Here is a 27,545-nt window from a genome sequence, read left to right as displayed (position 1 = left end):
CGCCCCTCGGCAGGCAATGGCAAGCCTCCGAGTGTATTTCTGCCGTGAAAAACCTCCTCTGCCGTTCGGAGTCGGCTAAAAGACTCTTAAGACTTTAGTGGTTATATACAGTTAGAGGGCCGAAAAACGCAAATTTTTCTGAGAAAACTTTTAAATTTATTGATCTAAGGTTTTTTACACACATTGTGTTATCTTTTAACTGTGTTTTAAGACTTAGTATTAGTAAAAATATTTATTTGCAAAGAAGCTACAGCTGATTTCCGGGAGCTCCTCTCAAAAACAGCGTTTTGCGGTGGTCACTATATCTCTGAACTGGATCCTCCGAAATTAAAAAAAAACCTAACAGATTTCATTGAAGTAATGTTAAATCTAGTAATTAAGCGAAGAAATTAGCAAAATAAATTTTTTTGGACAAAACGGCGGTTAAAAAAAAAATCGATTTTGACCTAAATTTCGGCCTTAAATTGTTTATAAAAAAATATTTATCGGTGAGAAGAAATCTTCGATTAATTACTAAAAAATATATTTAAGAAGCTCGTGCTAAAATTTGAGACTAATCGGTTTAGTTGTTTCCGAGTAATGTTGGTCACCGATTTTGAAAACACCATTTTGAGAAAAACGCGTTTAAAGTTTGAAAATCACTTTACTGCCGCTCCGGTCTTGTACTTTAAAGCACTCTAAAACGCCTTTTTAAATTAGCGTGGAACTTCGAAAATATTCACCGGAACGATATTAAATTTTCTGTGTGTATTCTTAAATATATGTACATTAAGAAAATAAAATAAAAAAATCCATTTTTTGAAAATTCTCTCTGTATATAACCCCTTAACAGACAACAATTGAATTAGTAAAATAAAATACCAAAAATAGTTTTAGATAAATTTTTTGACATCGTTTTGACAACAAATAGTATATTAAAAACCGTTTTTATTTTATGATTTTTGTCATATATATTTACTAGTGTAGTTGCAATTAAACTAAGTTTGTTGCGCTGAAAATTAAGCAATACCGACTTGAAAATTATTCTTCCTAAAAACTAAAAATACACAAAAATGTTTTTAGGAAGTGTTTACAAAAGTGTAAAATATACTTTACGATTGTGTTTTTTTGAACAAAATTGCATGATAAATCTTTTCTTGAAAAACAACGGAATATGCGAAAATACTTAAGTAGATTCAACTGGCGTTTAGTGTAAATACGAGACACACAAAAGGCAAAAATCCTGCAGGCACTTCTATATACCAGTTGTATAAAATTTTTTAAACGTACAAAATTCAAAAAGTCATTTTCGCAACCCAACATATTTTGTCCAGATTCCTTTGCTATCGAAGTAGGATTTATTGCGCGAACATATAAGCGCATCCTTGAAAGTGATGGCGTAGGTTTCGGGAATAGCGTTGTTTTTGTATAAGTTAAACAAAAATTCGTATATCTGAAATACGAAAATATTATTTTACAACAAGTTTTCTCCCATATGAATTTGTTAAGAATTACCTTTGCTTCTTGATCTTTCCAAAATGTGTGATCACAAAGAAATTGCATGCTCTCTGGGAAAAGCGCGAATCGATCTTTGCGTTGTGTGGCCACAGCATCCAAGTTGCCCAATAATACGGCACAGCCGGAAAGCACAACCGTAGCTAGAATGAAAATATCTAAAAGATACAAAACTTTATCTAATTTCTCTTTGTTGGACGACTCCGCTAAGAGCGCCTGTATTTGAAGAAACATTTCCATAATCCAATTGCACGACTGCTCGTCGTTATTAAAGGCATATAAGGTGGCAACAAGATGGCGGAAAAAGAAAGCCTGCTCCTCCCTTCTAGTGGCATATGCATCGATGATCGGTGTAAGCCACTTTAGGGGGTTAGGTAACTGCGTGTTATACAACACCAAGTAGCAGCGTATAATGGTGGCCTTTTTCAGCTTGCCAATTGGCGTCTCCCACCAATTGGCTGGCGATGTGAGACCATCAATGGAATTGGGATGCAGTACAGATACCACTGCGGTGTAGCGCTCAAAAAGCTAGAATTAGAAAGTTGTACGTGTTAAACTCAATCGTGGGAGGAAATAAACGACTTACTTTTGAATCCAAATCCATGGAATCCATATAACGTTCAATAATCAGTGTGAAAATGTCGAGAACCTCTGGAATGTCACATTTGCCTATGAAAATGTATTTCACACTGTCTATGAACTTTTCAAAAAGGCATCCTGTAAAAGAAAAATGGGAACATACTAAGATAGCTTCGAGTGTTTTTTTTTTGTAATTCGCAATGCCAACCGCACCTCGGAAGCTCGAATAGAGGCACTTAACTTTCCTTCAAGGCAAATCTATTAAAGGTGGCGTTGGTAAATCAGCTGATTTGTTTTTTTTTTTCTTTCGCCGCGTCCATGTGGCTGTCAGCTCAGAATAAAACAAGGCGAATTCAATATTTGTTTTCTAGTTTCCCAATACTTTGCTTTGACAATCAAATGTACAGAACATTGTTGTTGGTCTAGTGCCACCACCTTTAATGAATGCGCCTTGAGAGGCACTTAAGGGGGGAGATACATGTAAAATGTTGAAAAAAAAATTTTTTTTTTCCCATAATATGTTAGTATAGACCTTTCAGAATATGTTACCAAATTTTTAGAACATAATTTTCAGTATTTCTCATATTATAGAGCGTAAACCGTGACAACTCTATTCTTTGCCTTCGAGCTCTGGGACTTTTTAGTCACGTTTTTCTCAAAACTATATTTCTCGGATTGGCGTACACGATAACTCGAAAAGTTATTGACCGATCTTCCTGAAATTTTGCACACATCTTTCTAATGATATTACTTTCTATGTGAACCTACAAGTTTCCAAAAATTTTTTGAGCAAATAATTTTTTTAGAGCAAAACAACATGAAAAATTAGGGCCAAAATTCATTTTATTTTTTTTAAGCATTGTATTTCGTGAATTTTTAATTTTTTTTTAATTTTTTTAGGTTCACCGACAAATTATGACATTAATAAACACAAAAATGTTTGTTTTTTGGTTTTCAGATCACTAGAAACGATGCTAGAATGCCCGCCGATTAAAAAGCCTCGCTCCGACCTTCACAGGAAGAATTTCACGTATACCCGCCATTTTAAATTATTATAATCAAAACATTTTTTTGTATTATTTTAATATTTAAACAAAATACATGCCAATTTTTAAAAACATATAATGACTCTTTAATAAAAAAAATAAATCACAAACATCAAGGAAAATTTAAGCATTTACATGTATCTCCCCCCTTAACTTTTTTTACAACCCAATATAAATATTTATAATTTTATTTGATAACTAAAAGTCCGATTTATTGAAGTGCTCAAGTCAAGGCTTATCGAATTTCGTCGAGGTTATCAGAGACCAAATAATACTAAAGGGTTAGGGTTTTCCAATAAAAGGTGGATTGAGCTATCGAAAGATGATTAACGATTTTTTATGGCCGAAATTGGATGGTATTGATCTGGACAACGTTTATTTTCAACAAGACGGCGCTCCGTGCCACACAAGCAACGAAACCATTAATCTTTTACAGGAAAAGTTTCCGGACCGTGTTATCTCTCGAAGAGGTGATCACAATTGGCCATCGAGATCTTGCGATTTAACACCTTGTGACTTTTTTCTTTGGGGCCACGTGAAATAGAAGGTCTACGCCAATAGCCCAGGGGCGATTCAAGACCTCAAAGATGAAATTCGTGAGGCTATCGCGGACATAGGGCAGCCACTTTGTAATTCGGTTATGCAAAATTTCATGAAAAGGATATTGCCCTGTAAGCGTGGTCGTGGTGGTCATTTGCCTGATGTTATTTTCCACTATTAACGGCATACCTTCCTCTTTATAATGAAATAAACAACTGATCATTTATATTAAAAATAGCATTTTTCTTTGAATATCAAAATAACACCTCTTATTGAAAAACCCTATATACATATTAAAGTACATAAGCACTTACCTTCTGCGAAGCCGCTCAACTGTGACTCCTTGAAGCTGTAAATCGCAACTTTTTCAGCGAAATTCTTTAAAATTTGCAGACTAATGCCATTTGCGATTTCCGGCAGTAACGAGAACAGTAAGAGCAAATCTTCTTCAAAGCAATTCGGTTCAAAGTCACCCAAGAAGTTCTCCAACAAGCGTCGCGCCGTACCAGAATGTAGCAATTGGTTTTTTGCAATCAAAATGCAGTATTTTCTTGCCTCGAACGAGAGGTGGAAAAAACTATGTAGGAAGCACCAATCTAGCGGTGGTATAGGTTTGGGAAACTTTTTCGAAATTGCTCTTAGTGCATTTGTCACCACATGCGGCTCGGTCACATGATCCCCGAAGCGTGACTGACCCACCAAGTAGTTCACTACGGCACGCAATGGGCTCTGCGAAAAGAGTCCTTGCAACTTGCGTGGTTCTGGCTTGCCTTCGGGCAAACGGTAAACACCACCGCGGTAACTATTTATTTCAGCATATATGTGATGTGCTATTAAATCAGCCGCCGCTGATCCACATTCCGGACGTATATTTTGCAGAAGACGCACCCAAACCTCGCCCGGCACCATTTCCTGTTGCAAATCAACGATCTCACGACCACCAACGAATTCGCGCACGCCAGGTGTATCATGGCGATATTGCATGGGTATGTGACGCATAGATAACAGTGTTTCGATTTCGAAATTCTTCAATGCCGATAGAGCTTCTCGTACTAGTTCCGGGTCGGCATCACTGCGGCTAACCGTCAACCAAAGTTGCTCCAGTGCCTCATCCACCAATTGCTCATATTCGAGAGTGGGTGTGTGCAGCAATGGTATGTGTGCGAAGAAGCGATACAGTGATTTTAACGCACGTGGACGACGTTCGTGTCTAAATTTGGTGCTAAGCGCACGCCACGTCGAAACGATGTTCACAGTGTGGCTATCACAGAGCGCAACGATGGCGTCCAGAGCCAGCGAAGTGGCCAAGTCGCCCAAATCGTCGGTGCACGTGTTCAAGGTATCAGAGAGATGCGAGACCAAATCGGAACCATGTTGCGTGGGCCTAAAGAATGAAGAGTAGTAAATTGTTAGTGCGGGTTTTAATTATCGTTAGAGTTATATGCATATTCGTTTACGCTTACTTTTCATAGCAAATTTCACGTATGGTGTGCGTTTTGGCGATCTCAAATTCCCACTGCTTGTCGCTGTCTTTCTGAGTCGTAGAGAGTAACTTGATTAGGAAGGGATAGGTACGTGACTCGACGCGCCACAATCGCAAATATAGATCCATACAAAATGTGGCGTTTTCGGCAGTGAGATTACGTATTGTATTTAAAATCATCGGTATGTTGTCCTACAACACGAAACGGGCAAAGCATATAAATCATACATTGAATAATTTCCATTTACTTATATACATAAATACGCACCTTTGACACCCCAAAGTTCGGCAAGCCGCGCAGCAACTCCATTTGAATCTCAGGTTGTTGTTCGCCCGCCAATTTGAAAATATACGTCATTAAGAAATCGTAGGCAATGCCGCTATTCACTTTAATTATTTCTAGAATGGCCTCATAAATCTTAAACCAACAATCCACGGAGGGCTCACGCGATAAAAATAGTGCACGCAAGAACAAATGCAATCTTTGACAAAACATGGAATTCGCTTTCACATTGAGCGCATCAACAAATGTGAATACATCCTTAAATTCAGACTCGTCAAAGGATTCAACAAGTTTGGCCAGATCAAAGGCAATCGCAATATCCGGATGCAAGTAGCGCACTTGTACCGCTGGCAAGTCGTTGGTGCGCACAGTGGTGGTTTTAGTTGCTGGCAGCGTTTCCTTTCCTTGTGCCACTATTTTACGCACAATTTGATGGGCGAGTGCCAGACCTTCTGCGGGTATGAATGCAGTCTGAGACATCCACTGGATGATACCATCGAGACACATGTTCAGAATGTATTGATTCCCACAGCATTCCTGCACCACAATGAAAGCGATTATGCGTAGTAAATCCTGTAGATAATTTGGCGCGAGCAGATGCAGGCCCTCGGCCAGTAGTATGAGTAAGACATTGTAGTGATTAACGGTGTGCTCACGCGTACTATGCAACACACGCAACAAACAATGGAGACTTGGACGCGGATCGATGCCGTATTTGGGTAGATTGTTGACAATCAACGCTTGGAAAATGCACAAATCAATGGCGGTGGTAAAGTTGTTACAGTTAAGGCAGTGTTCTATGGCTTCAATGAGCAGTATGCTCGTGAATAGGCACGTTGACGATGAATTGAATTTACTCCAGGAAAATATTTCTTGTACAAGTTGTTTAGCGGCGAGATTAGTTTTACTTAATGATAGCAGGCCGGTCCAGATAGTCTTGGAATCGGGTAATGTCTGAGGATTGCACAGCACGTAAAGGAAGACCGGTCTCAAATATTCAATACTGTGCTCCTTTATTCTGTAAGAAAAGTGGGAGCTGGTCAAAATTTTTGCTATTGATAAAAATGGAATTGTACCTACTGCTGGTCATGATGATTGCAAATACCGACAATCTTGTTGGCCACATCGTTCATATTCACGACGGGATTTTGCAGTAACGTTATAATTGGATGCTGTTGTGTTTTCAGGCCAAACTGGCTTTGGAACGTTTCGTTTCCTTTCAAAAGTGCGACTTTCCGCTTCAAACCGAGCAGGAGTATGCTGACGATGCCCTCGGTGATGGTGGTGTACTGCGTGGGACTAGGGTTAGAGAAAATTAGAAGCTGATATTAAATAAGTCGGGCGGAATTTAAGTTCGAGCGGAATCGATTTTTATGTTTTTAATTAAACAGTCTAAACTAAATCGGCCGCCGTAGCCGAATGGGTTGGTGCGTGACTAGCATTCGGAGATACGTAGGATCGAATCTCGATGAAACACGAAAATAAAGAAAAAGTTTTTTCTAATAGCGGTCGCCCCTGGGCAGACAATGGCAAACCTCCGAGTGCATTTCTGCCATGAAAAAGTTCGTCATAAAAAATATCTTCCGTTCGGAATCGGCTTGAAACTGTCCCTCCATTTGTGGAATAACATCAAGACGCACGCCACAAATAGGAGGAGGAGTTCGGCCAAACACGCAAAAAGGGTGTACGCGCCAATTATATATATATACATAACAAAACGGTGCTCTAGACAGTGCTAGTTTACTGGGGCGGGGCAGCCCTTGGTCGGGAAAAACCTCCGAGTCATTCCGGTAACGTAGAACTGGCTGCTATGGGAATGTAAAACACACAACCGCAATTGCTACTTAAGTACAAAACCACAACAAGGTCCGCAAATGGCTAGCCGGCAGTTTTGGGACAAAAACAAAGAAATGTCTCCTGATGCCCTTCCTATAACAGCTACACAACGAGGCACAGATGCTCCCAGTTAAAGCGCAAAATAAACTGCTCAGCAAATAGTTTCTATTCGGGTGCTGCCGTATTTTTCTCCCCTGTCGACACCTGCTAGAACCTGAGCCGCCTGCCAGGCACGTCAGGAGGCACATCTTCTACTACGCCGGCGAGATCCAGTACAAAACTAACCGATAACTACTGGACCGGACAGATTTTAGACATACGCTCAATGACATTCATCGGCAGTCACTTACCACCTTCCCAAACTCCCGACCCCTGGATGCCGTAATCGGAGTCCAGCCACCACCCACAGCAGATGAAGAGCTCCAGCTACCCCAACAGACCCGCGTAACTTTGACACAATTACGTTCTGGATACTGTAGTATGCTAAACTCTCAACTATCCAGAATTGACGCCGACGCCGAAACAAACATACAAAGAGTGCTGGCGTTTTGGACAACACGTTGCCGTTGGCACCCGTGAAGTCGTGAAGGGATTTGTTTATCTAGGTGATGAGAGAGCACTGGCGAAAAATTCTTCGAAAAATCTTTGACCCTCTTCGCGTGGGCTATATTGAGTTCCGCGAGCTGTATGAACTATTCCGAAATGTGGACATAGTGAAGCGTGTTAAAGTACAGCTGATGCGATGGCTTGGCCATGTCTCGAGGATGAACCAAAATACTTCGGCCAAAACCCGCATAAAGTTGTAGTGCCATCTAGTAAGTAATTAGTAAATCTATAATTTTTTTCTCAATAGGGGAAGAGGTTTAAAGAAGAATGCTCCTCCTCCTCCTTTGTGATGTGCGGCCTAAAATTTTGCGTCGCCCTCGAACGATAGATGGTTTTTTATGAGGAGCCTTTTCATGGCAGAAATACACTCAGAGGTTCGTCAGATGGCAATAAGCCAATACGGTCCCGAAAAACGTAATTTTTTACACTTTTTATGGGGATTCCTTTGGTTTCGATAGGCACCCTTGGAGGTTGGGACTATCATAGTTGGATTAGTGGTTCTTTGCTCCTTCCAAATGCATTCCGGTAGTAATGGAAAGTTTTGTTTGCCAGGGTACTCGACTGTCTGTGAGATCAAACTGAATTTTGACTTATAGTCTGACATAAAAGTGAATTTTGACATGGAACTGTACTTGTTTGTATCCTTACTACGGTAGCTCCTTATTTTTATTTCTAGTGTGCCTGGCTGGCACTTCGGAGCTTCCCAGATTGGTGGACTATACACTCCCGTCTACACTTGCCATTACAACGTTCGCGACCCTTCTACCCTCAAGGGAAGAGTGGTACGGGACTATGCAATACAGGGCGAGTCTATCCATGTATACATAGATGGCTCAAAGCTCGAGGGCAGGGAGGGCGGAGGTGTATACTCCGAGCATCTGGGGATCTCCTTCCGTTTTCGGCTCCCTGACTACTGTAGTGTCTTTCAGGCTGAACTGATGGCAATAATGAAAGCCGCGACATTGGTACAGCGTGATGCGATATCTGGAAATGGCATCTACATTTTCACTGGCATCCAGGCGGCGATAAAATCCCTCACAAAACAGTCGACAATCTGCAAGTAAGCCATGAAATGCCGCACATCTCTTAACGAGATGGCTGAGTTATTTCACCTAAAGATAACATGGATTTCTGGCCATTGCGACATTGAGGTTAACTGCAGAGCCGATGAACTAGCGAGACTCGGCACCAAATTGATCGATGAGTACATAGACAATGACATAGGCATACCCTTACAAACATGTAAGCTACTCATCTTTGAAGAAATCGTAAGGAAAGCAAACAGCGAAATGGCAAAATGAGCCACCTGCAAATGAGGAAGAGACAATCATGCACCTTCTGTGCCATTGCACTGCCTTATCCAGACGAAGATTTCTTGAAACTCAATGAACTCAACTGAATTGTCGACTCAATCGGACGCTTATTTCCAACGAAAAATCACGAATTTCGCAATATGCTTTTGCTAAAGATCGACCATTTTCATAATAAGTTTGAAATTTCGTGTGAAATTGTACATCTATCCACTCGATAAATGGCAAAGATGACATAAAAAATATACCGTCTATGAATTATTACTACTGATATTTAGGCGTCACTTTTGAAATACCCTTTAAAACCAAATTAATCAGAAAATAATAATGCCCTTAGTTATCTACGACTTTCCCGGCAACCCTGTATGTACATATGTATGTATGCATATCAGAAATATGTAGATGATGAAATCCATGCTCTTTAATCCATTCCTGATAATTGCCACATGAATTCCCATTAAGCTTACGTTAGCACTATTTTAACGCCTGGTAGTCACACTTCGGCCCTGAAATTCAATCGTTTTCGGATAAGTCGTTGAATAAATTGTATGTTCGCGCTTATAACGGCTTTGTACAACATTCATTATTATGCAATTATTTCTTAAATGTAAAACTGTTTAATGCTTCAGGAAGCAGCCAAGGCCTTTACGTTGGATGTGTGTATGCTTTCGTTTGTATATTTTGCGTTTCCTTTCGCAAATAATTTACATTCATACATCAAATACTAGAAATTGAAGTTCAATGTCAGCTTCCACTCACGGACGTTTGTTGGTACTACAACAAATATATGTATTTACATATATTGGTTAAATTTTCAGTATCCCAGTAGAACTTCATTACGAGTATATGTACATACGTTTACTTCCCATTGCTCTTTGTACTTCTGTGTATTAGTCTGCTTTTTATACTCGTATAATCCCTTTTACGTTGTATTTTTTATTAGGTTGGTTAATGAAAAGCTTCATTTCCTCCCTTGAATGAACAATGAGGGACTAAACAAAAATCACCTTTTTACACCTTAAACGAGCGATAAGGGTTAAATGAGTAGAAATACTACTCCAAGATATGCACATATAAGTCGCCATATTGAGTAGGAAGATACCTCAAATTTAAATAACCATTTGTTTTTTATTAATTGGCTTTTTATGTTCAACAATTTGCTATACCAGAAAGGAATTTGTAGTAGGTTAGATTAGGTTAGGTTTGGCAGCCGCATCGCACATAGAGACAGCGATGCCACTTAGACCACGAAATGGGTCCGTTGTTGTGAGCCGTAGGGGCAGGGCTACATTTCCCCTTCCATATTGAACCATCCTGAGCTTTTGACAAAGCGTAAACGTTGTTGAAACCTAAAGTGTATAGATTACACTGTGTGACAAAAAAAAAAAAATTAAATATACTTTTATGGAGACCTAGCACAACTTATGGCTATAGAAAAACTAAACAAAATGGTATAGGAGAAATTTCCAATACACCCCCAAAATCTCATTTTATGGCCATAACACCGTTTTTCAGTAGGTTGATGTGAAGAATCACTCCTAACTTCGCCAATTTCCATCCGATTTCGAATTTGTTTTTTTTAGTTCGAAAGAACAAAAACAAGGCTTTTTGACAGTGTGTTGACAATTTTTCTGAAATGACAACTGCCGAGACTGTAGACGGAAGTATTTGAGATTTTTTTATTTTTTCTCTATTTTTTCAACTTTGACATAATTTTTACGATATTATCCGATATTGAGGATTTTTTTTAGTACACTACTGTTATAGTAAATTTAATTTTGCGTCGAATGAGCTATATTTGACTGTAATTGAATTAAAATTAATAGAGTTGTGTGAGTTTTAAGATTTTTTCTACGAGATTTGGTATGCGTTTCGAAGAAATGAAAACAAATGTCATTATAAACACTTAATATTTATTGAAGTACTAGCACACCCGGCCCGCTTCGCTGGGCAAACTAAAATAGAATAGATATGGTTTAGAACAGAAAAGATATGGTTTTCATATTATTTATTTCTTTATTCTTTATTCAAGCGCTTTGGCATAAACAATATTTTTTGTTTTTCTATTTGTTTTTGAGTAAATATAAAATATAAATTGAAAATCAGGAAAAAATAAGATTGTTTTTGAATTTCAAATCAACGCAAATGAATAACTAAGAAACAATCGTCTTTTTTCCTGATCATCCATGAATTTTTCGTTTCAATTTATATGTTTTTTAACCATTATCCATTTATATTTTAAAAAAAAAAAAAAAAAAACGAAAAAAATTTTTTTTTTCCACGAACACATAATTTCATTTGAACATTCGAACTTCACATTAAATTCTCAAATTTCGTAAGAAATTATTCACTGTTCCAAAATCCACTCCAAAAAAATTCACAAACAATTGTTACATGTTGCACTTACGTTTTTTCCTTATGGCATCCAAATCAGAAAGAAATATTGACACATTGTAACTCACACTATCAATTTGACAGTTCAGTTCCGCCCCAAGCGTTAAAAAAGTAAACGACATTATGGCTGGTTCAAAAGAACGCTGTACCCGTTGCCAGTGTTCCGAATTACAACCAAACTTTACGAAACCCATTTTCAATAGTTACTTACCAATGTGTGTAACTTTGGTTTAATTCGGTGCAAAGACACAGCGGGTCCACGTTTTGGCATATATTTCGAGACCCTAGTCATCAATAGGTATGAAAATTACCCCGTATTAAAGCACTTATCAACAGCTTTCATTTGATACCCATATTGTACATACACATCCGAAAGTTACCCGGGTCCACGTTTTGACCTATATCTCGAGACCCTATCTACCAATTGGTATCCAAACTATACGGAAACCATCTTCAATACCTACTTAACAATGTGTGTAAGTTTGGTTTAATTCGGTTCGAAGGCACGGCGGGTCCACGTTGTGGCATATATTTCGAGACCCCAGTCATCAATAGGTATGAAAATTACCCCGTATTAAAGCACTTATCAACAGCTTTCATTTGATAACCATATTGTACATACTAGGGTGGTCCAAAAATGCATGGGAAAAAATTTATATTAAAATTTTTATGCTGCCGCCCCCCATAATGGTAAAGAATGAAAAATAAAAAGACCCGTATTTTTTTTTTTTTTAATCAGACCATATTTAATGGTGCCGCCGGGGCTTTGAAATATCCCGTGTATTTTGCATGGGAAAAAAATACTTTTTCGTAGATTTCATGTAAAAACCTGGAAAATGAATATATTTTAACCGGATAACTCAGTTTCTCTTCATAATTAGTCAGGGAATAACAACCAATTATGAAATAATTAATTTTTTTGTATTAACTATCTTTTATAGAACCCCAAAAAGCCCCCATAAAACGAAAATCTAAGAAAAAATCGAAAAACAATATTTTATATTACTTTTATGATATTTTTTTTACGAAACTTTGTACACATGTTTTTGGAGGTGATAGAAGTAACATAGGGTACCATCAGCGAGGTGGATAGGGTTTGAGATATAGGTCAAAACGTGGACTCAGGTAACCTTCGGATGTGTATGTACAATATGGATATCAAATGGAAGCTGTTGGTGAATGCTTTAGTTCAGAGTATTCCTCATGCCGCTCCGTGACTAGGGTCTCGAGATAAAGACCAAAACGTGGACCCTAGAATGTGTTTGTACAATATGGATATCAAATTGAAGCTGTTGGTGAATGCTTTAGTTCAGAGTATTCCTCATGCCGCTCCGTGACTAGGGTCTCGAGATAAAGACCAAAACGTGGACCCTAGAATGTGTTTGTACAATATGGATATCAAATTGAAGCTGTTGGTGAATGCTTTAGTTCAGAGTATTCCTCATGCCGCTCCGTGACTAGGGTCTCGAGATAAAGACCAAAACGTGGACCCTAGAATGTGTTTGTACAATATGGATATCAAATTGAAGCTGTTGGTGAATGCTTTAGTACAGAGTATTCCTCATGCCGCTCCGTAACTAGGGTCTCGAGATAAAGACCAAAACGTGGACCCAGCTTCAGATTCAGCAGAACTACTATTCAAGAAAGACTGGTCCATTAGTTCAGATTCTTCTTGTATACGTGGATCACTTTCAGCAACAGCATGCATAAAACCAGGACGACCTTTTTCTCTTTGTTTATTTAAAAACATTTTATCTTCATCTATAGTCATTAATTCAATAGCATCTGCATGAGCAATGTCAAACAAGTCATTTAATTTTTCTAAAAAAGCTCGTTCTTTTTCTTTTGCATTCTTCTTTTTACTTGATTTTTGTAAATTCCTCCATTCAGAGTATAATTTTTCAAGCTTCTCTATACAACGGTTTTCTTTTTGAATCGGTATCCGAGCTTTGTCCCAAAACACAGCAACTTCCTTAATAGTTAATGCAGCACTTTCACGTAAACTGAGATTCACTTTGCGAATATTAAAAAAAGCTATTTATGATATATGTCTGTTTATTGTAAAACTCTATGTAAAAGCATGGTTTGAAGCACCAACTGCTAAAAACGCTCCACGTAATGACCTTCACGGAGCGGCATGAAAAATACTCTGTACTAAAGCATTCACCAACAGCTTCAATTTGATATCCATATTGTACAAACACATTCTAGGGTCCACGTTTTGGTCTTTATCTCGAGATCCTAGTCACGGAGCGGCATGAGGAATACTCTGAACTAAAGCATTCACCAACAGCTTCCATTTGATATCCATATTGTACAAACACATTCTAGGGTCCACGTTTTGGTCTTTATCTCGAGACCCTAGTCACGGAGCGGCATGAGGAATACTCTGAACTAAAGCATTCACCAACAGCTTCAATTTGATATCCATATTGTACAAACACATTCAAGGGTCCACGTTTTGGTCTTTATCTCGAGACCCTAGTCACGGAGCGGCATGAGGAATACTCTGAACTAAAGCATTCACCAACAGCTTCAATTTGATATCCATATTGTACAAACACATTCAAGGGTCCACGTTTTGGTCTTTATCTCGAGACCCTAGTCACGGAGCGGCATGAGGAATACTCTGAACTAAAGCATTCACCAACAGCTTCCATTTGATATCCATATTGTACAAACACATTCTAGGGTCCACGTTTTGGTCTTTATCTCGAGACCCTAGTCACGGAGCGGCATGAGGAATACTCTGAACTAAAGCATTCACCAACAGCTTCAATTTGATATCCATATTGTACAAACACATTCAAGGGTCCACGTTTTGGTCTTTATCTCGAGACCCTAGTCACGGAGCGGCATGAGGAATACTCTGAACTAAAGCATTCACCAACAGCTTCAATTTGATATCCATATTGTACAAACACATTCTAGGGTCCACGTTTTGGTCTTTATCTCGAGACCCTAGTCACGGAGCGGCATGAGGAATACTCTGAACTAAAGCATTCACCAACAGCTTCCATTTGATATCCATATTGTACATACACATCCGAAGGTTACCTGAGTCCACGTTTTGACCTATATCTCAAACCCTATCCACCTCGCTGATGGTACCCTATGTTACTTCTATCACCTCCAAAAACATGTGTACAAAGTTTCGTAAAAAAAATATCATAAAAGTAATATAAAATATTGTTTTTCGATTTTTTCTTAGATTTTCGTTTTATGGGGGCTTTTTGGGGTTCTATAAAAGATAGTTAATACAAAAAAATTAATTATTTCATAATTGGTTGTTATTCCCTGACCAATTATGAAGAGAAACTGAGTTATCCGGTTAAAATATATTCATTTTCCAGGTTTTTACATGAAATCTACGAAAAAGTATTTTTTTCCCATGCAAAATACACGGGATATTTCAAAGCCCCGGCGGCACCATTAAATATGGTCTGATTAAAAAAAAAAAAAATACGGGTCTTTTTATTTTTCATTCTTTACTATTTTGGGGGGCGGCAGCATACAAATTTTTTTTGGACCACCCTAGTACATACACAACCAAAGGTTACCGGGGTCCACGTTTTGACCTATATCTCGAGACCCCAGTCACGGAGCGGCATGAAAAATACTCTGTACTAAAGCATTCACCAACAGCTTCAATGTGATATCCATATTGTACAAACACATTCTAGGGTCCACGTTTTGGTCTCTATCTCGAGACCCTAGTCACGGAGCGGCATGAAGAATACTCTGAACTAAAGGATTCTCCAACAGCTTCCATTTGATACCCATATTGTACATACACATCCGAAGGTTACCTGGGTCCACGTTTTGACCTACATATATCTCAAACCCTATCCACCAATAGGTACCCTATATTACTTCTATCACCTTCAAAAACATGTGTACAAAGTTTCGTAATAATCGGTTAAGTAGTTTCGGCGTGAAAGCGTAACAAACAAACTTACATTCACATTTATAATATTAAGTAGGGATCAATAGGTATGAAAATTACCCCGTATTAAAGCACTTATCAACAGCTTTCATTTGATAACCATATTGTACATACACAACCAAAGGTTACCGGGGTCCACGTTTTGACCTATATCTCGAGACCCCAGTCACGGAGCGGCATGAAAAATACTCTGTACTAAAGCATTCACCAACAGCTTCAATGTGATATCCATATTGTACAAACACATTCTAGGGTCCACGTTTTGGTCTCTATCTCGAGACCCTAGTCACGGAGCGGCATGAAGAATACTCTGAACTAAAGGATTCTCCAACAGCTTCCATTTGATACCCATATTGTACATACACATCCGAAGGTTACCTGGGTCCACGTTTTGACCTACATATATCTCAAACCCTATCCACCAATAGGTACCCTATATTACTTCTATCACCTCCAAAAACATGTGTACAAAGTTTCGTAATAATCGGTTAAGTAGTTTTGGCGTGAAAGCGTAACAAACAAACTTACATTCACATTTATAATATTAGTAGGGATTGTGTAGTACAGCACTGTACGGTGCGGTACGGTGCAGTACACAACGGAACTGGTTCCAAACTTAAAAATGTGTTGGAAACGGCCCTTTGGAGTTTAGTATGGTACGGTACATTTGTCATTCTCTTCATCAGTTTTGAATACTTCTCTGTAAGAAATTCGATCATCATCATTCATCTTAAGTCGTCATCAACTAAATTCCATTGTTTAAATCGAGAAGCGAGCGTTTCAGATTGTCTTCCCGATAGAAGTAAATCACGAGAAAGATCCTGAAAATCTGAATTTGATACAATGTGTCGTTCTGAAAACTTAGAACCAGACGGAAAGTACTCTTCATCATCAGGTTTATTGTTATCAGTTTGATCATCATCAGCAATGAGTTGAACTTCCTTCAGTTCCTGCAGTTGAGTCAATCATATCGTCCAAGACGACGGGGTTCTTAACAGTTGCAACATCAGCATACTTTATGTGCTTTCGAGCTTTATAATGATGACCGTTTACGTCCGTTTTATAAAAATAATAATCATCTGGTTTATGATAAGGCTGATGATGCCACATCATCGGAGAATATTGAGAAATTCGACTTTTCTGGCAACGTTTTGATTTACCATATATCTCTTGAATTTCAATGAAACAAACAATACGTTTTAATAAGGTTAAATTATAATAACAAACTTATTTTGTTAATCAATGTACAGTGTGAAGTTTGGTACACTTGGGAGCTTTTCCATATTTCTATTGAAAAAAAAAAATGTGCTATAATATGTCAGATATTTTCGTAAGTTCTAAGCAGTTCTGTTGTATGCAGTACAGTGTACTCTTATGTATACATATATACTCCAATAAATATTACGGATCTATAATAACGCATCAAAACACGTCCTTATTCCCATTTAGCGTAAGTTATACCTACATACCAAATTAGTAAAAAAAAAAAGAATAAAATCTTAAAACTCACACAACTCTTTTAATTTTAATTCAATTACAGTCAAATATAGCTCATTCGACGCAAAATTAAATTTACTATAACAGTAGTGTACTAAAAAAAATCCTCAATATCGGATAATATCGTAAAAATTATGTCAAAGTTGAAAAAATAGAGAAAAAATAAAAAAAATCCAAATACTTCCGTCTACAGTCTCGGCAGTTGTCATTTCAGAAAAATTGTCAACACACTGTCAAAAAGCCTTGGTTTTGTTCTTTCGAACTAAAAAAAACAAATTCGAAATCGGATGGAAATTGGCGAAGTTAGGAGTGATTCTTCACATCAACCTACTGAAAAACTGTTTTATGGCCATAAAACGAGATTTTGGGGGTGTGTATTGGAAATCTCTCCTATACCATTTTTCTTAGTTTTACTATACCTACAAGTTGTACTAGGTCTCCATAAAAGTATAAAATCACTGTCGCACAGTGTTATCTATATTTGTAGTAGGTAATTTTTTTCAAACAAATATATTTTTTTTCTTAGACAAATTCGATTTTAGTTTGCGCCACGGTTGTTTGCCAAATTTGCTCTTGCAGAGGGCTGATCATTTAAAAATTAAGTAGAAATATATTTTTTCACACAAAATTTATATTTTCATCCTATAGCTTCTACGTATATCTACTAGACTGTAAACGATTATCCAGTAAAAATAATCATGTAAAAATTAACCCGTTACTTAGTTTCCGAGAACTAGCTCTCAAAGAGAAAATATCAAAAAAAAGTACATGAACACAAAACCAGTAATGATTTGCAAGTTTTACGAGCAGCTGATTAAATTGTTGGTAGGAAAAATCGCAAAAAAATCACAGTTGAGCTACCTCGTATTAAATTAAAAAAAAAATGCTAAATAAGAGCTTAGCATCAGAAGATCTTATTTTGACCACAATAATTTGTTGCATTTCATCATCGCTGATAGATGAAGAACATTTCATTAGCTACTTTATAGTTGTGGCAATCACAGCTTCCTTCATATTTTTCTTGCTGACGTCCATGCATGTACATATCTTTGTATAGGTATAAAAAATATATTGCCAAATTAGTTAATAACCAAGAAGAACAAGCATAAAATAAGCCTGAAATAAATAAAAAAAAATAAAATACCTCTATATTATTGGCCGATTCCTATTTAATTAATAGAAAGTGCGTTTCATAATCATAAGACCGCTTTGGTATACAATTTTTGAACTACCATAAGCTCGCTTTTACTTTCTGGAGTAGCTTTTATTTGGCCTCATTTCAACAGTTATAGACTTAAGACTTCCATCAATTGTTTCTGGTGCGAAGGCTCACTCTATTTTGTAGAATCGTTAACTTTTTCCAAGAAGCTGCACTTTTGCTAGTCTTTTCGGCGTTTCATAACGATAAGAAACTAGTCGAAAATAAGCTTCTGAAGAGATAGAAGGTGCTGATTGTTATTTTGGATGACTTTAATTATAATTTTATTCAATTTAACCTAAAATGCCGAGTTCAATAATCATCAGACACCCCTAATTTTTTAAAGTATTTTAATTTATAGATTTCAGAGAAAAATAAAAATTTTATACATCGATTAAAGTAACAAAAGTTATCTGTTTACAAGAGGAGCGTGGAAAAATTTTGGCCTAAAAGGATTCAAGCTTACCAAATCAAATTAATTGCGAAAGAAACAGGCAAAAGTCGTTGTATTATCCGGAATTGTTTACGGAGCCCTGAGAATTACAACATTTTGAAGCCCGTTGGAAGAAAATTATCACTATCAAGTCGAGAACAGCGAGTAATCATAAGCAAAGCTTCTAACTCGACTAAGTCTTGCGCCAACTTGGCCGCTGTTGTTCAAAATAAGCTTTCAAAAACAACAGTTAAAATTATCAAAAATAAGAAAAGGACCACATCTTTTGCCACGGCACAGTATACAAAAAAAAAAAAACACCTAGACACCAACTGGAACACAGTAAGATATTTGAAATATTTTGCATGTTGCCCAATTTCATATTATTTTTTAAAAAGGTTATATTTTCGAATGAAAAAAATGTAACCTTGATGGACCCGATTTTTAAATTATTGGAGAGATTTGCGCAAGAGCCGCTCTTATTTTCCAAGCGCAACTTCGGTAGAGGTTCTGTTATGGTTTGGGGGGCATTTACATCGAAAGCAACTCTTGATACACAGTTTACATCATCGCGAATGAATAGTGGGGACTATAAAAACGTTTTGAAAAATAGTCTCCTTCCTTTTGTTCAGGATAATCGGGAAGTGCCCTTCGCTTTTCAGCAAGAGAACGCCCGAATCCACGTGAGCAAGGCAACAAGGCAGTATTTGACCGATTATTCCATAGAAACTATGGACTGGCCGGCGTGTTCTCCGGATCTAAACTCCATAGAAAACATTTGGGGTACATTAGTCAGAGGAGTTTACGCCAACAATTGGACAACACCAATTTGACAATACCAATTTGACAACACCAACGAGCTTAAAGCGGCAATTAAGGCAGAATGGGCTTCTTTAGATAATTTACTTAAAAGTTTAGCAGAATCGACGAAAAAAACGGTTATTTTGTGTCGCTAAAGCAAATGGTGCTTGCATAGAATTCTAAAATATTCTAGACGACAGAAAAAAAATCGAAAAAAGTATAGTTTTGTTAAAAGATCAGTTTAATTAAACAGTGTCTTATCATTTTGAAATGCCTGGAAATACGTTTTTGCTAAAAATTTTCTTTATGTATTAAAAAAAGTTATAAATTCTGTAATGAAACAGATAACTTTTGTTACTTTAATCGATGTGTAAAATTTTTATTTTCCTCTGAAATCTATAAATTAAAATACTTTGAAAAATTAGGGGTGTCTTATGATTATGAAACGCACCTTATGTCTTCAAATAAACTTTATAAATTTTATCTAAATTATATTTACTTACATTGTCTATTTTAATCAAAATTCTTATTTAAATTTAGAACTTTGACTCAATTCGCAAATTTGAATTTGTGTTTATTTTTACTTTACGATCAGCTGTTTTTCTCACTTACAAATTCTTACAAGTAAAAGTTTATCCAGTAAAAACTTGCAGCTTTCACCTCAAAATGAAATGCCATTTTGCTCTCTCACTTTCCCCTACTTTGAAAGGTTTTGGAATACCTGAACACCAAAACTTGATAGTTTGTAACAATTGTTCAAAAAAAAAACTGTATCAAAGGCAACAACAACAAACAACAACTGCTTCATGAACAGACTTAATCCCGAGCTCTAGATTTCTCGACCTTAGCGTCTTTTCTCCGTCAGCAACCATTTATTGTTGTTATTGTAACAGCATAAATATTCCCCATAAAGTTTCGTGAATGCTGTTGTTGTGACAGGAAATGACTTCCTCGGGCATAAATCCGGGTCGTTCCGGTAACGCATAACCTTCTGTCAGCAAACAGCTCACGCGCTGTGCTTGGAAGTCATCGGAATGAAGTCAGTACGAATTCTACAAATAACAGTTATTACTCCAATATCAAATAAAAAGGAGTACTCTCGCTTTGTCATGCCTCCCTTCGGTTTTTGCTGGTATTTACATTTCTGTTTCCACTTGCATGTATGTGTGCACGTATGCATGTGCGCTCGTGCAAGTATAAACAGCAAGGAAATTTTAACATTTAAGTGTAAAATGTGTGCGATTGAAATGCAAGTCCTGGCGTATTTTCTCATTTCAATTAATGGAATTTGTCAAATTCTATACAAACACATACATAAATACCTTTACATTACAATACACACCTATGCATCCATATACATATATAAGTGTAAATACCTTTATATGGATTTATTCAATATGCCACAATTCTAATGTGCGTGTGTCTATCAGATTAAGCTTTTCCGGTTGCAGTTTTTTTTCTGATTTCTTTTTTGTCACCCATAAATTAACATACCACCAGTTGTTAGTCAAATATTTTGATTAATTCATGTACATATATTTTCTGACGACATTTGGATTGCGGCAACTTAGCACAGCAAGTCAACGACCACACAACTATGGTTAAGGTGTTGCCAAATATTGGGGTCACCATGTCAGCGGGCAAGTCAATGCCACGTGTCAGAACGCTAAATAATACACGTAAGAAACGTAAAGGTAGTGCTTGGAGGGGTAGTGATATAGCGAAAATTCCGCTTCTTTATGTTGCATTAATTGTTCTTTCGATGTTTATTTCATGATATTAAATATTTGAAAAAACCCAGCGGAAGTCTGATATGACGGATAACTGCTGGACTGTGGACAGTAGAAGAGTAGGGGAATGGTTCACTCAAATTAGCAGCTAATTGCTTATATTTTTGAAGAATTAAGGGTATATTTCTGAAAGTGGAAATTCCCTAATTAAATATAACACTTTCAAAGTTATTGATTCGCAGCTGAGGTTAGAAAACTGGAAAACTTAACTCAAACTGTCAGTCAAGGGACAGGGTGGTTGATGGGTGCTGTTTTAGAATGGTTTCATGCAAATTACTTGCTTTCCCCGTTTTCTCTTTACAAAATGAACATACAAACAAGTTTCACTTATTTTACAATAAACAGATATTCCCTTTAAAATATAGAATATTATTATATTAGTTTGGGGAAAAATCATCCATTATTTTCTCGGTGGAGGGCTGTAGTGATTGATATCTCGTAAATATCTATCAAACAATTTAAAGTTTATGCTCTTTGTCAAGGTCACATTTTACACCAACAAAAAAAAAATAAACAACTCTTCTGCTGTTTTTTGCTTGTTCCATTCAGTTGTGAGTTACAGGGTGTAATCAATGGAAGTAAAAAAAGCGAAAATTCTGTACATTTTACAGTTTTTCTTTGATAAAGGCGAAAATGCAAGCCAGGTCGCTGAAATTGCGAATGGTGTTAATGGCGCTGAGAGCTGATTGCGTCCAATTTTGGTTTCGTTGATTCCGTTCAGGTACAGGGTGGCTGATGAATTTTGCTACATTAAGAAACTCAAATAACTTTTTTTTTAGTGTATGGAATTCATTTATTTTTTTTTTCAAGTTGAAGGTCATTAAATTTTATTAAATGTAGCTTAACTAGTTTTAAAAATAATTGAATTTAAATGCCCCCCATGCTCGTTGACGTTGTTCATTGCTGCTTTGAGAGTTGCGACAGGAATAGCCGCAATTGTTGCCCGAATGGATTGTTTTAGTTCATCCAAATTTGTTGGCTTTGTTTTATAAACTTCTTGTTTACATAAACCCCACAAGAAAAAGTCAGGTGCAGTAAGGTCAGGCGACCTGGGGGGCCAACGAAATTCGGAGTTTCTTGAAATCAGTTTATTCGGAAATTTTCGTCGCAACTCTGTCATAACAGTCTGGGCTATGTGAGACGTTGCCCCATCTTGTTGAAACCACACAGAGTTGAAAGGAATTCTCTTTCGGCGTAGTTCTGGATAGAAAAATTCTTTCAGCATTTTCAAATAACGGTCTCCAGTAACCGTAACGGTGTGACCATTTTCTTCAAAAAAATAAGGCCCGACAATACAGCGTGAAGAAACCGCACACCACACTGTCACGCGAAGAGGATGCAATTCCGTCTCGTGGAGTATCTGTGGGTTAGAAGTACTCCATATTCGACAATTTTGTTTGTTCACATTGCCGTTTAAATCGAAATGGGCCTCATCAGACATGAAAAGGCAGTTTAACATGTTTTGGTCTTCTTCCACCATTTGCAGGATCTTCTGGCAAAATTCCAAGCTAATCGGCAAGTCTGCTGCATTCAGTTTGTTAACCATTTGAATTTTGTAGGGAAATAAGTCTAAATCTTTGTGCATTATTGTTTGCAAAGACTGTCGGCTGACACCAAGTTGAGCAGATAAGCTTCTTGTTGAAACCCTTGGATTGCTTTGTATAGCTGCAGCTACAGCAGCGATCGTTTCCTCCGTCCGAACTGGTGGGTTTCGATGATAAGGCCTTCTTGCGACTGTTCCTTGCTCAGCAAAATTATTCACCAGTTTCATTATGGTCCATCTGCTCGGGGGATCGCCGCCAAACATCCGCCTGTACTTTCTCTGTACCAAAACTACGGACTCCAGTGCGTGATAGCGGCGGACTATCCAAATTCTTGTTTGCGTGTCCCAGTTATCCATTTTAATAAATTTTAAAGATCAATCTGCAAATTAAAACAAAAATGGAACAGATAACTTCAAATGAAAAAAAGTCATTCAATTTTTTTTTGGTAGCGGCTTTCATCAGCCACCTTGTATATACGAATATATACAAGCGTGTTTATATAAACACATAAGACCATACATATCTATAAACATATATGCACAAATATATGTTCATTGTACATATGTACATGCTCACAAGCAAGAATGTTGATTTTGCTTCAGAAGTTTTTCCTCCAGACTTTCAGACATGCAATGACCCAAAGCAATACAGCGTACGGTAATCGTTTTAACTAAACCCATTCCAACGCCGTCTTACACATAACGATTTTAGGCATTAACTGCTTGTGCATATCTTCAACGGAAATAACGTTGCGGTGTAGTCTTGCGGAAGAGCAATTGCACGGAAGAAAAAGGAGCAGCAGACTTGAATGGCAACGTAGTATTGTAAAAAGTTGCACCAACTATGCGGTGAGCTAAACGGTTAAATGTTATATGAAATGGTAATATATGCGCAAAGCCTTGAAGTGATTTGCTTTTGATTCGCACCCATTTCCGGTACAGGGCCAAGAGAGAAATAAAAGAGGAAACTAAGCACCTTACAATAACCTTACAATAACAACGGACAAAGTCACAAACAAAAAAAAAAAACGTAGAAAAAGGTTTGGTTTGCTTAACAAGTTACAACAACAATTATGCATTTACCTAGAGCTCGGCAGCATGGAAATTAGCATTGCAAGCACATTCGAGGTTTCCAATACACCATCTTCCACTAGCCGCACAAATGTTTGAGAACTCATCAAACTCAGCTGTACAATATCCGATTTGCATTGCGTTTTTAGAAATTCGATTTCTTTGATGTTATGCTCAGCGATTTTCTTTTCCCGGCTTTCGGTGATTTTCTTAAAGATTTTTTCAAGGCATGCGGCGATTTTCACCACCGACGAGGCGGGCGTTAAACTTTTGAATTCTTCCATTGCCTAGCAAAATTAAATATATTTCGATGCAATTTGTGCACTAAGTTACTGGCAGCAAAGTTTATTATTTTTTCACACAAAATTATCCTTTTCATATCACATTCTTTGCTTCCACGTAATAGCTTGAGTGGCCAAAACACCAAATCCGTTACCAATGTCCGTCTTCTCCAGTTGCTGCACAAACCGATACTCACTGCTGTGAGTTGCTCACTTTAGTTTTAAGACATTAAATTGCGCAAGGCGCAAGTCCTTTTCGCACGTATATTTTTGCAAAATAATTGGCGGCTTTTGCCAAAACAAAACAAACAACATCTGATTTAGACATTTGTTAAATGTCAGCGTTGCCATATTTTGGTTTGCAGTGTACTATGCTGAGAATTTGGATTTGTGGAGTAGTTGTGTGCAATATTGATGCGCCATCTATTGGTGAGTAGTTGAATGTGTTTTGATATGTTCAATATTTGAAAATTTACGTATCCTCTTCAGTTCAAAGAGCAAACCAAAAGTTAAAAGTTGTTGAGAATATTTTCCAATTTATTCATCAAGATGAGGAGACAAATTTTGCGTTACTTGCCAATAGTATGTAAGTATGTATGTATTAGTGTTTTCACGAAACTTACAAAACACACAGAGTTTTTTCTTTTACTCCAACCCAAGCATACAAGTTTCCATTTTTATTCAGAATAACTTTCTAAAATGTAAATTAACACAATTTCAAAGTTAGAGTCATACCATCCTTCTATGACCAATTCTGGATTCATATTCATATGTAAGTTAGAGCACACACGAGCTTCAAGCCCCCCGAAACTTAGCAAAATGAATCAGTATGAAAAATATGCAAAATCTATGCATGAAATATCAGATGTACACACATAAATATGTACATACATGTTTAACGTACCTTTATATTAATAATAATATTTCAAGTGAGCTTAGACCAATCCAAGGTTGCCTGCCGGCCATCTGCGGTCTGAGAACTATTTATGTAAACTCTTTCTTTGGATTTTATTGCATAAATGTATGGCATTTGTAAGTGTCAGATATGCGCACCCACATACAGGGTGGTTTAAATAAATGCCTATTTTTCTGTTATTTAATTTTTTGTAAATTTTTCGTTCGGCGCATAAAACTGTTACCGGGAACACCAATAGTGTAAGGGGGCGTCCATAAATTACGTGAGGTGTTTTTTTTAATTTTCTATACCTCCCTCCCCCCCTGGTGAGATGTCGTGAGATTTCATTCAACCCCCTCCCCCATCCCCCAATCTCACGTGAGATTTTTCAAAATGTGGGTTTCTTATGTAAACGCGTTGGATTGTTATTGTAAAAAGAAAAAAAAATTGCTTCGTGCTTTTATTTACGACTAGTTAAGACTAATAATCAATATTGCTGAGAGTTATAAGTGTAATAAAAAGTTAACAATAGAAGACTTAAATCGTAACTACTGCGATTAAAAAAAGAACATCTACTCTAATTCAGTCCATGGAGAATCATGCGCGGTTTCCAGAGAGACTATTGGGACCAACATGTCCATATGATTTTCAGTAAAATCATCTGCACCTTCAACTTCGTTCTGATCTAGCCACTCTAAACCGTTGACGCTTGCGCACAGTAACTCATTAGCTCGTCTTGTGACAATCCGTGAGGGTCGCACTTTGCGGTACATACGCGCTTGCTTAGCTGGTGCAATGTGAGCTGCTCGCCTGTGCTCTGCAGCTCTTGTGATAGATGCGAAGTAAATACCGCATGTACTGCAGCATCTTTTCTCTAAATCATCACGTATACTTGGGCAATAGAGATCATAGGGCGTGCTGATAGAGGAATTCAGCGGTTGAATCGGTAGGCGTATTCGAAATGGAGCGAATGACTTTCCGTCATGTTCTTTAAAGTCCGGAATTGTCAACCGTTCAACAACCTGAGTGACAGGGTATGGAGGTGGCAGAAAACGGTCGTGAAGAATCATATGCATATCACTCCGGCGTGGGCTGCAGCACTTCTGGTCATCGCATTTCACAACCTAAAAAAAAAATTAAAAACAATTTCCCTTTGTAACTCTTAATAAAAATTTGTTGACATTCGCGCTCGTTAAAAAACTAAAAAAAAAAAAAAAATTAAATAGGCACTCATAAAAATTTGATATGAATCAACTGCAATGTACCTGGAGTAAATATTGGCTCTCTCTAACGAGCTCAGTGTACCATTCTTCGGCTGGCATCAAACGTTGTTTAATTGCTACTACTATTCAAAACTTCTTTCATTACTATTCATGCGCGAGAATTTTTATAAAAAACACACAGTATTTTTTGGCTTAATTTAATTAATTAATCTAGATTTTTTTAAAGACGACCAGCGGAACGAGCAAGTTTTCGCTAGTTTGGTATAAAACAAATATGGTGGTTTGACAGTAGAAATGTATAACGTCGAAGTATGATCTTAATCATACTACGATTACGCTTAAGTTTAAATCTTAAGCATGTACAATCTGGATAATGGACCAAAACAGTATAATTTTTTTTTCTTTTAATCAGAAAAAAAATTGCGTGATATTTGCCGAGACTCCCCCTCTCTCCTCCGTAAGATTAGATGAGATTTGATTCGACCCCCTCCCCCCTTAAACATCTCACGTAATTTATGGACGCCCCCTAAGTAGTTAGGTTAGATGGCAAGAGTACTAGGGGTACACTACAAGTAGCACTAGAGTGCCGTTTTGATACCGTAAGGTAGACCACTACCTTCGAAAATTTTTAAAACATAAAGGAAGAAAAACCCTCTACAGCTATCTAGTGCCGTTGATGTAGTGGGGGAGAGCAATGGCATCTTGGCTAGAGAGCTGTCTCAGGGTATCCCTGAAAGGCGCACTAAGGAATCCCAAACGCCTAGCCGCCAGACCCGGACATTTGCAAAGAAAGTGTTGAACAGTCTATTTCTCTGCAGCATCCCCACAGCTTATGCAATGGAGGTTGTACGCAAGTCAAAGCTAGTCCGCATGAGTATTCCGTTCACTCAGTGACTGGTCATGAGCGCTATGAGTTTCGAAATTGAATAGTGGTGGATTCGCAGTACTTTAAGTGTCCTGATTCTTTTGTAATGAGACCAAAGTCTTTTGAGTTAGCAAATGATAAGATAGAACTCCATCTGCCTTGCCCTTTTTTAAGAAAAAAATTGTGCAACGGTCAAGGAGACATCCATGTCTGAGATGCACATTTGAGACGTTTGATCTCGAACTATGACTATCGGTAAAGATATTTATGTCTCCGCATGCCCGCAGGATCGTGAAGACCTCTACTTGAATAATACTACTAGTTTTCGGGAGCTTAAAGGAGACTGAAATATTGGCGGATCTACTCCATCCCCGCTCCAACTCCATGCATTGGCAGACTCTACCCTCCTTCCAATCCGGCCTGCTTGGAAA

At 37.5% G+C, this 27,545-nt stretch overlaps 1 protein-coding gene across 1 annotated transcript; it reads right to left on the bottom strand.

Annotated features, from left to right (window-relative positions):
* Positions 1-930: 930 nt before the first annotated feature.
* LOC129245054 (focadhesin) lies at positions 931-24,443 on the bottom strand. The gene is made up of 8 exons (XM_054883018.1): positions 23,863-24,443; positions 6,506-6,724; positions 5,411-6,443; positions 5,123-5,334; positions 3,974-5,043; positions 2,081-2,211; positions 1,495-2,022; positions 931-1,432 (listed from the first exon to the last, which is right to left on the bottom strand). The coding sequence occupies exons 1-8, from the start codon at positions 24,132-24,134 to the stop codon at positions 1,283-1,285; spliced, it is 3,615 nt and encodes a 1,204-aa protein (XP_054738993.1). The 5' UTR covers positions 24,135-24,443; the 3' UTR covers positions 931-1,282.
* Positions 24,444-27,545: the final 3,102 nt, after the last annotated feature.

This window comes from Anastrepha obliqua, chromosome 4 (assembly GCF_027943255.1).
Source record: "Anastrepha obliqua isolate idAnaObli1 chromosome 4, idAnaObli1_1.0, whole genome shotgun sequence".
NCBI lineage: Eukaryota > Metazoa > Arthropoda > Insecta > Diptera > Tephritidae > Anastrepha > Anastrepha obliqua.
This window is presented reverse-complemented; position numbering and strand designations above follow the sequence as displayed.